This window comes from Pseudophryne corroboree, chromosome 9 (assembly GCF_028390025.1).
Source record: "Pseudophryne corroboree isolate aPseCor3 chromosome 9, aPseCor3.hap2, whole genome shotgun sequence".
In the NCBI taxonomy this organism is placed as follows: domain Eukaryota; kingdom Metazoa; phylum Chordata; class Amphibia; order Anura; family Myobatrachidae; genus Pseudophryne; species Pseudophryne corroboree.
In genome coordinates, this window is record NC_086452.1 from 109,943,160 (window position 1) to 109,955,802 (window position 12,643).

The 12,643-nt window shown below is 43.7% G+C and overlaps 1 protein-coding gene across 4 annotated transcripts in view; it reads right to left on the reverse strand.

Annotated features, from left to right (window-relative positions):
- Positions 1-907: 907 nt before the first annotated feature.
- ABL2 (ABL proto-oncogene 2, non-receptor tyrosine kinase) overlaps positions 908-12,643 on the reverse strand; it is an 87,427-nt gene continuing 75,691 nt past the window's right edge. For 2 of the 4 annotated variants that reach the window (XM_063939750.1, XM_063939752.1), the window contains exons 2-11: positions 11,598-11,765; positions 9,789-10,084; positions 9,334-9,606; positions 8,854-8,938; positions 8,572-8,749; positions 8,228-8,412; positions 6,681-6,833; positions 6,429-6,518; positions 5,718-5,891; positions 908-5,570 (exon numbers count right to left, since the gene is read on the reverse strand). In XM_063939750.1, the coding sequence (XP_063795820.1) occupies positions 4,048-5,570; positions 5,718-5,891; positions 6,429-6,518; positions 6,681-6,833; positions 8,228-8,412; positions 8,572-8,749; positions 8,854-8,938; positions 9,334-9,606; positions 9,789-10,084; positions 11,598-11,765 (3,125 nt within the window). In that variant the 3' untranslated portion in view covers positions 908-4,047. Of the gene's footprint in view, positions 5,571-5,717; positions 5,892-6,428; positions 6,519-6,680; positions 6,834-8,227; positions 8,413-8,571; positions 8,750-8,853; positions 8,939-9,333; positions 9,607-9,788; positions 10,085-11,597; positions 11,769-12,643 lie in introns of all 4 variants that reach the window. The other 2 variants (XM_063939749.1, XM_063939751.1) reach the window with 1 other exon arrangement.

Here is a 12,643-nt window from a genome sequence, read left to right on the forward strand (position 1 = left end):
ATTCTTTTCTGCACCCCAGGGCGCAGTATGACCGCCAGTAGTTCCAGACTGGCCACCATCAGTGCACCATCACATTCATCATCAACACTTTGGGAAAGTCTGATTGGGAGCAGTAGGAAATTCCTTAAGTAGGTAGTGGTACGGCAGACGTAAGAAAGGGTCATCAGTGGCAAGGCATAGGTCAGAGGTAGCTCAAAGGGAATGAGGGAAAGTACTTTGAGATCTGGTTTGAGATTTAGGAAGGGGATATGGAGCTGGAGAGCAGTTTATGTGTATATATATATATATATATATATATATATATATATATATATACACACACATACACACACACACACACATATATATATATATATATATATATATATATATATATATATATATATACACACACACACACACACATACATATAATCACTTTTGCGCACTGTGAAGTTCCTTATAAAGTTACATTCAGCTTGGTGATATGTGATAACTTATAAGCGTGACCATTACTCGTACTGGCAGACAGTATTTAGTGACAGCGATGTACAGTTTTGTGAAACGGAGACTATCACCGCCCTCTTCCCACCCCCATGCAGCTGCCGACTGACAATCATCTGACGTCTGCAGCCTTATTGCGTCCGAGGATCCATACTGTACATGCGCAGTACAGGTGTGGAGCATGCACAGTATTTGGATCGTAAGAAAACTGAATGATATCCAGGATAGTGACCAGACCCTATATGTGGAGACCTCACTAAAGGAATCAGGCATCTAATGTGCAAACTGTCCCCAGCTAGCCCGTCTGAGCCATAACCATGTAATTACTTGTACATAACCATGTTTTAGGACCATTAATGTTGTGCTGAAAATGACCAGGGCTCTTTAATGTTCTCATAAGATTAATTAAACAGGACACAAAAAGTAGAGGCTTCAAGTTTATTTGCGATAAAATATTGCAACATCCTTTTCTCTTTTTTTTTGTTCTTTTTCTTAAAAAAAAAACAAAAAAATGATAAAACAAAAACAGATATATAACATGGCATCCATTCAAGGGGTCACATTCACATCACATGTAACACTGTTAGCAGTTCACAGTCAGAAAATAAACCAGTGAAAATTAAATAAAGAAACACCAACAAAATATATTACAAGAACTTTAAAAAACAAAAAAATAAATTGAAAACACTGGTAGTGTGTGGGGGAGTGTGGCGGAGGTGTGCAGCGCCAGTCATCCCAGAGAGAACCATCCATAAACTGTTCTCCTGCCATGCATTACGGACTGTAGTGATCCCTACAAAGTATTACAGGAAGCAGGGTGAAGCATGAGTGGGAAAACTGATAACACCCTACAATGTAAATATTTAAGGGGGGGGGGGGGGGGCTTAAATACAAAGGAATAGGGACAATGGATGCTGCTAGTGTTCTATATTAGAGTGCTTAATGTCTACGTGATTGACAACTCCATATAATTCTTTGTAGCAGCCTTATAGAGCAGAAACTGACCTCAGGGCAGGGGTTGGGGGGTGAGGATATACATTGATTGCTGCAGAGGTTTTGGATGGGGTTACTGGCCCAAAGTTACAGTTTCTGCAGGACAAACGTGTCAGCAGAATAGACAATGATATGAAGAGCACATGGAATTCCCACAGATGCAGAAATTACAGCCCCATAGTATAGTACAGCAAATAAGTAGAGAGGTTACCAGTTGCTTTCATGACCTGGGAAACATGAGCAAGGCGCGAAACAGAGCAGATTATGCGATACTTACATAATTACACACAGTTATCGACAAAGACCAGAACACAATCCAATCAGGTCCCCAAAACCTTGTGTGCCTGGTACGTTCAATGTGGCAGGGTGGGGGTGTCAACATACTGGCACTACAAGGTTAAAAATAAATCTTATGCAATAAAAGGTGCATTCACTGTATGAAATCCTAGCGGATGCAGTTAGTGTGGAATCACTGATGTCCAAGAAGTCTAGCTAGTCTGCACAGGAAGCATAGATGCATTCTATTTCAGTGTTCCAATAAAGCGCTCCATCACCCTATCTAAGCCGGCATATCAAGTGCCACCCCTCTCTCACTATGCATGCTTAGAATAATTGACTAAATGAAATATTGAGCGTGGTAGCAGTTCACGTTGCATAAATGGTGTTTTTAAGGTGCTTGAGGAGTTACACCCCCCGTTAATTATAATTTCCCTGCAAGTTACTAGGAAAGGGTCAAGTGGTGAGAATATTAGCTTCCCTGAAAACTGTATTTGGGAATTAGAAGATTGAGCTTCCCAATATTGTACTGAAGATTCTTCGCCAATTACTAAAGTATTTGACAAGGCTTCTGTAAAAGGCAAAATGCGATCTTTCCCTATTGTGCATCACCTAACCACAGAGGTCATACCTGACTAAAAATAAAACCCACAATTTCTAAAGGACAATATTTAAATACTGTACTCAATCGGGGATATTCAATTGTTTGAAAAGTCAGTTGGGTGTCTGTTTTTTCCCATGGCTGCATGATATTTCTGATCATGCAGCCATGCTCTAGAGGTCACTTCCCACAAAACATAAAGCAACAAGTTCATGTTAAGTGAATGCACCTTTTATTTGTGTAGCCTCAGCTGTAGACTCCAGTTATGCCCATATTCCAGTATTACCCAGAAAAAGCTATTTCAGGCATTTAATCACTAAGTGTATGACAGATGGCATAAACGGTGATCACAATCGTTCCATATACATATTCTGCAGAGCGAAAAAGCACGCCCTAAGTGAGGTCACAATATATACTTCTCTATACAAAATCTGGACCAAAACAAATAATAATGAGAATACACGTACACATCATAATAACTCAACGACTGAATAACACCTGTCAGGTTCCTGTGAATGCGTAGTGTTTCAATTAACGTGGGCACTGCATAATTGTGGTGGTCAGAGCAGTCACATTGCATTGTGGGACAGAGAATATGTGGCATTTCCACAAAAACATGCTGTGATCTCCATGGCTTGTGAGAGCAAAGAAATGAGAAATTCATCATACAAGCGAATAAGCTTTTAAAATCTTTGTGTGATACAACAGAATTATAGCTATGTGGCAAAGTCAACATATCAACATTCCTGCATTCCCAGCGTGTGTCAATGAAAGTGTATACATTGCTTATAGACAGCGGAGGAAGCCATTTTGTGAATGATGCAAACATAAACAAAAATGGAACTGGGAGAGAAGATGCCTCATGCTAGCTCCAAGTGAAGTCACAGGTTGTATATGTAGGATTGGCTCCCAAAATGGCTGCCTCCACAGCAATTTGGCGATATGTACAATTTTATTATCTTCACTGCCTGGGCTGTTGCAGAAAACCATTTTAAACCAGGAGGTGCCCGTATCATAGTCTGCAATGTAAAAAGTACTGCAAAACTCGACCTCTCCCTCTGACAACAGAGGTTTAAAGAGGTAAAAGATAAAATCATAAAATACTAGAACAACTTGGGCCTTGCTTAGTCCCTTAAGAGGTTAAAATACCAGACTAATTACTTTGACGTTGTTTATTGTGGTCTATCTGCTTCCCACGTGGAATCCTGGCTCCACACGTGCACACTAACCTCTACCTGCCTCAAACAGCACGGAAGGTGGTCTAAAATATAATACCATCACACATTCCCCAGTTTTTCTGACTCTGAGATGCCGGATAGTTACCAAACGGGATTGCAACATTGCTCATTTTATTTTTGGACCCAGTCAGAATGGAGAACAAAAATCTCCATATGAAGATACAAACTAAACCTGAGATGTAAAGGACAAATAAAGCAAAGCAAAAAAAAAAAAAAAAAAAAAATGGAGATTAAAATGTAATCTGGTGTTTTAGTGTTAAATGATTTCTGCTGCATTGCACTGTTCAGTCTTATTACCAGCAATACAGAGGCCAAACCCTTTAATTTGCTCCTTCAATGCTGAGGTTAACACCTGTCACACACCTGCCAGTGCATCCCAACGGCGGGGGTTAGTTTACGGTGTTTGGGGTGTCAGTAACAAATGCCTCACGAACATGAGAGTGGACCAGTCGGAGGCTACCTCTGTACTACGTCACTGATCTCCTGTACACAGGAAAGTAAGTTATTAAGTACAGGGTTTGGACCCTGGGAAGCAGCAGAAGCACCTCCAGCCCCAGCCCCTGCGGAAGACACCTGCAGCTCTTGCAAACTGACCTCTAAGCGACTGACAGCCTCGCGGAAGGCAAATTTGTTGCGTGTTTGGGCGATGGAGTCCACATATCCAGTGCAGTAGTCCAGAAGCTGGTGGCCTGTGTCCACTAATTGGCTGTTGGGTTGGGGTAGTGCTAATGCACTGGATAGCATTCCAGCACACTGCAATAGGGCTTCTTTGCTTATTTTTTCTGCAGGGATCTTCTCTGCAGGTTGCTTGGACTTCCTAAGTGCTCCCCTACCACCTCCAGCTGCCCCATTGGAAAGCTTTCCTGCTTGACTAACAGGAGGTGGAGGTGGCAGCATGGGCCGGGATGGCTTGGGCGCACGGTCAGGGACAGACTGTGCAGGTGCAGATGAGCCTGTGCCCTCAGCAGGTGGCTGTTGGAGGAACCTCAGATTTGGAGGAGGAGGGGGCGCACATTTTGGCTTCAGTCGGCGATGAGAAGGACGGTCCTTCTCAGAACCAGCTGGTGCCACATGTTCCTGAAGCAATTTGAAGGTGTGACCTAAAGAATCCATTCCAACCAGCTGGCCATCTGTAGATGCATTCCTTGGGGATGGAGAGATGAGAACCGGCACTTTGTGGTTGTGGGCGGCTGTAGGGAAAGAGGAAGAGACTCCTCCTACGTGTTTTCCGGGTGATGATCTGTCATCTGCACCTGTCCGCAGACCACCATTTCGTTCACTACCTCCAGTGCGTGGAAGCATTTTGGCCTTTACTCGGTCCCTATTTGGCTGTGCGGGTGCCATGTCTAATGCAGTCCTTGGAAGATCCTGCTGGTTCTCATCTGGCTGTGAGGACACAGAGGCAGCACGGTCCAGCTGGACCTTAGTCCGGTGGCAGTTTCTCGGCAGTGTCATTGATATTCTGTCCTGCTCAGAAACCACAGGTGACATAGAGGATGTGGAATTGGACCTGGGAAAAGGTTTGGATTGATCATCATTGCTCCCTGATTTTCCTGTCCGCAATCCAAATGTCTTTTTGATGAGACGGGGAGTGAAGAAGCCCGATATTCCGGTCCAACCACCGCTGACTCCCCCCGTGGCTTCTTCCGCAAAATTACGTTGAGATACTCCCCCATAGCACTTGTGGGAGCCAGGAGAAGCAGGAGTGTCTAGACCATCAAGCTGCTGGAAAGCGGCGAGCTCCCCAGTGAGCTCAGGCCTCTTGTGGGGCTGGTTTTCCATTTCACGGAAGGAGCTGCTGCGTTTTGGAGGCTGAGGGGCACTCTTTTTCTTCATAAAAGAACTGAAGAAACCTCCCTTACGGTCACGTGTGAATGTTGTCTCCTTAGTATCGCCCAGCAGGCTGCTAGGAGATTTATCCCTCTGCTTGCGGGGAAGAGCAGGAGAACCACTTGCTACAGGAGATCCCCGAAGTATCCCTAAGAAGAAAGAAAGGCCATTTATAACACTTAACAGTAGCACTGCTCTTTTTCCATCTCCACACCTTCCCAGTATAGATAGCAACCTCTCCCCATTACACCTAAGTGTCACCGAGATGATTCAGAAAAGGGCTGCATCTGCATTACCTGGAGTTGTGCTGGAGGTTGAGTTATCGGATGAATCCCCAGTGCCTTCAATGTTCTCTTTGTTCTCTACTTTCTTCTTCAATGTACGAGACTTAGAGGGCAGTATGGGAAGGCGGCTCTGACATGAAATGGATGTTGAGGAAGCAGCAGTGCGTCCCAGTTCTTCAGCAACCTCTGCAAGTAAAGAAACAAGCATAGTGCTTAAAGGGTACCATGGGCATACAGTATCTCAGTTATGGTGCTGGTTCTTAGCGATTGTTATGCTGTATCCTTATGAACACTGGTTTTATGTGCAAAATTGATTCCTTTGTCGAATGGAGGAAAAATCAACATTTGGTATCATTACAAGAATGAGAACGGTCTTTCTAGAATCTACTAAACATGGTCCTTAAAACCTTAATATTGCAGATGTTCACTGTTAAATGTGTAGCACCAACCTCATTTAGACAATCTCAAAGTAGTGCAAATGAGCCAATTAGAACCACACTATATACTCAGAGAAGCTATATATAGAAGACTATATACCCAGAGTAACTAACTAGTAGCTATATGTTTGCGTCAGTAGGGCCCACACTCTGTAGGATCTCATCCAAGTTGGTCGCCTATACCTATGGTCAGACAGGAAATGGATCCGTCACCTGGAGCTCAGACAGTGAAATATGCTCAGAATAAAATCCATACAGTGGTGTTGCTAATGGTAACTGTACTTACCTTCGTTTATATTAGAATCATGAAACATGGTCTCAAAGGCTTGGTGTGTCTCTGCGAAAGAAGGTCTATCAGATGGATTCCACTGCCAACCTGAGGTGGGCATAAAGCAGAGAGTATGAGTGGAGGGTAAATCTATTAAATGCAATGGCAACTGCATAATATTAATGCTGCTTATATTAAGCGAACGCATCTCAGAGAATGTTTGTTAGCTTGCTGCAAAAAAAAAATATATATAATAATTATGTTACTCACATGCTCTCATCAGTTCATAGACCTTTGGGGGGCAGCCCTCTGGCTGCTCCATGCGATACCCTTTCTCCAGCAAGTCATATACCTGAGACAGGTCGATGCCAGGGTATGGAGACATGCCGTAAGTAGCGATCTCCCAGAGCAGCACCCCAAAAGCTGTACAAGAAGGAACAGACATCATTTAGCTAAATTGTATAATCCAAGGGGTTTAAAAGGGTCATCAATCACAATGTTAATAGTAAAAAAGGTTGACACCATAATGTTGACACTCAAAATTTTAGGGTTAGGTTGAAAACTGGGTGTCAATTTTGTAGCTATCCACATTCTGAATATGTGGACATTTGCCTGTTGACATTAAGGTATCTAGACAATGAATGTTGAAGGACCATACCAACCCCATTTAAAATGCATTAACAACTTTGTTACGAGATAAACTATAGTTATGCCCGTGTTAATTATTCAGAAATTACAAGGAGGTGACCAGATAACGTAACAGTACTACAAAGTCTGCCCCAATAGCAAAGGGCTGTAAAAAGACAACACAGACACAATGGGCGGTATTCAAATAATATATCACGCCCAATCTCCTTTCTAAAGTGATCCCCGTTATCGCGCATATTGCGCCCATAGTAATCAGGTTTAGCTGCGTAAAGGGTTAGGGCTCCTCGCTATCCCAGGAGAAGCGAGCTGAAATTATGATAACAGGTCAGGCAGCAGAAACAGAACTGGTGTGGAAGGGGGCAGAAAGAATTGAATATCACCCAATGTGTGACATTGTTCCCACTGCAAGGTGGTCAGAACCTACAGGCTGAGTAATGGCCAGCATTAGCTACAAAAAAGTTAATCATTTTAAAATAAATGCATTTTGTGGATGGCTTCTTTCTCAGATTAAGTGTTCAATGTCAGAGCATCGCCTGGTAGAAACATTAGTGCACGCAGACATTGGGGTTTTCCCCCACAGCAATATGACAACTACAGACACCCTCTTGCAGTACACTGAGGATACTACAGCATTTTACCTCATCAGATATCAGATTGTATAGTAGTAAAAGTACTAAGGTTTCAGGTGTAGAGGAAATGATTAAATGCTCAGTAAAATATAATGATAAATAATGATATAATGTGCATATAAAATACCCTTTCACACTGAAAACCTGGGTCCCACCTGGGTTACTGAACACGGTTTGAAGCTGTGTCACAGCTGCTGAAAACCATGCTCACACTGCACGATGGACACGGGCTATTTTCAGGGCTGCCCCTTTTCAGACTACACCCATGTGCACTCTGCCTGATCAGCCGCCGCTCCACATTACATCATCTCTAAGCGCAGCTGATCCGCCTCTCTGGTCTGATAACCCGGCTCGAGCTGTTCACACGGCAGAATATCCGGGTTCGGCCCGGGTTCGACCCTGGTTGCGATCAGGGTTGAAATCCCGGGACACACAACCCGGGTACACCTTAGGTCAGAAGCTTGGTGTGAAAGGGTTTTAAGTTGTATTAATGAGCACAGATAAACAAACTGGGTTAGGCTATTACACTTAATTTCTTACCCCAGACGTCTGATTTGATGGAGAATGTGTTGTATGCCAGGCTTTCCGGTGCCGTCCATTTGATGGGGAACTTGGCACCTGCATGAGCTGTGTACGTGTCTCCAGTCATCAGACGAGAGAGCCCAAAATCAGCCACTTTCACAACATGATTTTCCCCCACCAGGCAGTTCCTTGCAGCCAGGTCCCTAAACGAAGATGCCACAAAATATTACAATATTAGAGTAGCATCACATATAGACAATGAGCTCTGGCCCTCAAGGATGATACAGAACGCAGCGGTACCCCACAAACACTGACAAACAGAGCAAGATCAGTACCTCAAAAAGATAGTGCATGCAGCTCACCGGTGGATGAAGTTTTTCCTCTCCAGATACTCCATGGCGGAAGAGATCTGAGTGGCCATGTAAAGCAGTACCACAGCGGTCACTTCCTCCCGGTTACACTCCCGCAGGTAATCTAGCAGGTTTCCAAAGTGCATGTATTCCGTTACAATGTAAAACGGGGGCTCCAGTGTGCAGACACCTGACCGGACAATGACAGGAGAGGTTAGGATGACCCCAGACAGTGGGAGGCTTCCTACAGACAGATCAGTAACCACATAGAACGCATTCCCGTGCAGTACAGACCTAGCAGTTGCACCAGGTTGGGATGTTTGATCTCCTTCATCACTGCGGCCTCCTTGAGAAACTCCTCCACCTCCATTGTGTCTTCCTGTAAGGGATGGGCACCAAACAACATTAGATCTCTGAGGACAATGCAGGGATAAGATCCTCATCTTTTCTGGTGCATATTCCACAAATAAGGATCAAAAACAATTGGTCACATTTGAAAAAGAAAAATAACATTTATTTGATCTGTATTTGAAATAATTTTGGGACAATCAAAATTGACTCTAAAAGACATAAATAAACTGATCGTTGAATAGACAGTAGGTATGCAGAATATTTACACGGGAGAAGAAATTTACAAGCATCCATTAAAAAAAAAAGGCTTATAACATCTAAGAGTAATTGAGACACTGTATCCTTGTAGGGACATAAAGATGTGATGAGAGAAAGCAGAACTAGCACTACTTAGGGTAGCTAGTATGCATAGACCTTTATTACCTTTAGTGTTTTCACAGCCACGGTAAGATTGTATTTTTTCCAGACTCCTACATAAACTTCACCGTACTGTCCCCCTCCCAATTTGTGCTTCATGGTGATGTCTGTGCGCTCCATCTCCCACTTATCATGGATGGGGGACACTCCGTAAACTGTGGGCTTGTTGCACTTGGGTGCTGGGTAGTGTAAGATAGTGACAAGGCCGTCAGCCACGGTGGAGTGATGGTGGACCAGCTCAGCCAGTGTGGTAAATCGGCTCTCCGCTGTGACGTAAACCTGCAGGACAGGAAACATTAGCTTTCTTAAAACTCCTCGTGCCACTAACAGGTCATCTCAAAAAAACAGGTCTGAAAGACCAGATATCGGAGAGAAAGATTTCACTATGTGGGCAACATCCCCGGGATGTCAATCATCTAACTTATTAAAATGGCCATGAATTAGTATTTTTTCATGCTCACCTTGCCATCAGAGGCAGTGTTTATGCGGTAGTGGTAGACGCGGCCCTCATAACGCAGGGAGATGGAGAGCTGGCCTGGGCTGCTCTCGCTCTCCCGCACTAAGAAACTGCCATTAATCAGGCTGCTGAGCAGATACTCTGCTGCACTGCGAGACACGGGGCCATGATACCACGAGTGCTTCTCCAGGCTGTTGACAGGAGTGATGTAATTACTGGGCACCCAGCCCTGGCCATTCTTAGACAGCACTTCGCACCATTCGCCATTCTGGTTATAGCATAGCACACGCAGCTTCTCCCCTGCAACATAATGAAACAGAACATGGTTAAAAGACTGAATATTCAGGATTTTCTATAATTAGCCACCTGCAGGGCACAGCCCAGGATGAATCATCATCTTGTTTACTTTCTGCTTCTTAACAAGAAACCGCTTTGTGATTGTTTTTTTCAACTAAATAGGATTTAATAAACCAAAAGACCAAGTATAGCAAGATAGAGCGAGTAACTGTGTATTTGGAGCAAACCAATTAGCAATGCAAAAGGTGCAAATATATTTTTTTACGCAGGGTAAATACTGGCTGCTTTTGTACGTAGCACACAAATGATGGACAGCTTTATTTTTTACACTGCCCTTCTCAAATCTCTCTGCACATATTACTTCTACCCCACTTGCAGTGCAACATGGTTTTGCCAAGGCTCAGGCCGCCAGTCTCTACCTAACCCTTTTAATTGGTTAGATACACACACAGCAGATGGTATGTAAAAGTATCTCTGGATCTGAAGAACTTCAGGAGATAGAAGTCAGTGCAGTACTGTCTGTATATAATGGCCACCAACTGGTGAAATCAGACGGTGTTTGCTTATATTATCCATCATCTCTGGAGCCTATGTATTACGAGGGGGTGGCCATCAGTACAGCATGCGAATAAGCTGGACACAGAGCCCAAACAGGGAAACTTTTAAGGTATATTGAAGTGATCTTGTACATAGGGGTGGGACTGTGAATCCTATATCCACTACTGGAGATCCTCTCAGTTGCACTCTATTAAATACACTTGTCAATACCCTGTAACTGCCACATCATGAGGAGCTATTAACTGCTGCAAATTGAGTTTGTGTGTCCTGATCAGTAATACGGGTGTGGATCATCAAATTGACAGTGTCTAGGTCAACAATGTTTAGGTCGACAGTCACTAGGTTGACAGTGTTTCTAGGTCGACATGTGCTAGGTCGACAGGTCAAAAGGTCGACATGAGTGTCTGTTTGGTTTTGTGCGTACAAGCCAAATTAGTGCACAGTGTTCGCTCGCCATGCTTCGGGCAAGGTGGCTCGCTCCGCTACCGCTTCGCTCGGCACAGATTACCGTTCCAATCGTAGTCCACGTGGATCGTTAAGTATGAAAAAGCTCAAAAAAAGAAAAAAAAAATGTGAAAAACTCATGTCGACCTTTTGACCTAGCACACGTCGACCTAGAAACCCTGTAGACCTTCCAACCCTGTCAACCTAGTGACTGTCAACCTATAGTGGTCGACCTAGATAGTGTCGATCTTCAGACCGGATCCCCAGTAATACTGGGAGGTGAATTTGGTCATTATCTGCATTGAGACTACTTGCGACTGGACTATGGTTTCTCGTTAAGTGCAGGGTATTGCATTCCGGTGTAAACCCATGGTTACATAAGCCTGTCACCCTAGCGCAGAAGAGGAGTAAGAGAGCTGCCTGTAACACTCTATAGATCATTTCCCCTTGTATGAAGTCACGTATAAGGTGAGAGATACAAAAATTCCTTTCTATACTACACACACAAACCAACCTTTAGTGATGCTTAGAGTGTTGTCTCCGCTGGCCACAAAATCATAGAGTGCAAGAAAGAGATTGGGGTCACTCTCTGTGGCTCCCAGCAGGTTCTCCTTGGAACTCCAGCGAATGGCATCATTAAGAGCTTGAGGTTCTGAGTCACTGCCGTAAGGCCGGTGGAGAGCTTCTAGGAAGAAGACAAAAGTGGGTGAGTTCAAGATAAAGAATCCATTGACTGACTCAAGTATCTCCTTGCATAATGTGATATTACACAAACAGCAGTTAGGAGTGTAGAAAGTCATCCTAAGCAAACAGCACTCCTTCACTAAAGGTGTTTGACTCATTAATGTTACAGTATTTATTTATCAGAGTAACATAGCAAGATAGCAAACAACAAAGAACCATCAGTACCTGAAATTAGATCACCCCTGGGGGCAAGCAGACCGCATGTTAGTTATTCCTATGGAAGGCCTTTACTCATAGGATGACGCTTACTAATAGGCATTTGATGAATGTGTGACCTGAGAGGTTCAGCCTAATGCTAGAGCAGCTAATATTCATTACGTCGTGACAAATTAATTCATGTCTAACAGGTAAAATGGCCTGCCAATTAAGGAGAGCATACATTGTTTAACGACTAAATTGCTATTTCCGTAAAATCTGACAAAAAAAGGTCACTCATAAGCTGCATGCATTTTTAGTTCACAGGACAAAACAATTCCCTGTAAACAATCCGTGTGCAAGTGTACAGTGTGATCTCAGGCAATGCACAGTTCTCAGAGAACCAGACAGTGCATGTTTCTAGGTCTCCTCACAAAATCATAAGTGAAATCATGGCCGGGATGTAATGAAGTCCAAGTTTGGAGGCCGTGCAGGATTTTTTAAAGGGGGCAATCATGGACACGGCTAAACCATGCCTTGTACATGATTGTCCCTTTGAAAAAAATGTCTGCGTTCACCCCGCAACCTGCACGGCCACCAAACACAAGGTGCATACACACTGAGATATTGTCTATGCAAATTCCCTTGAACTCCCTCAGAGCCCAGAAGCACCGACATTGT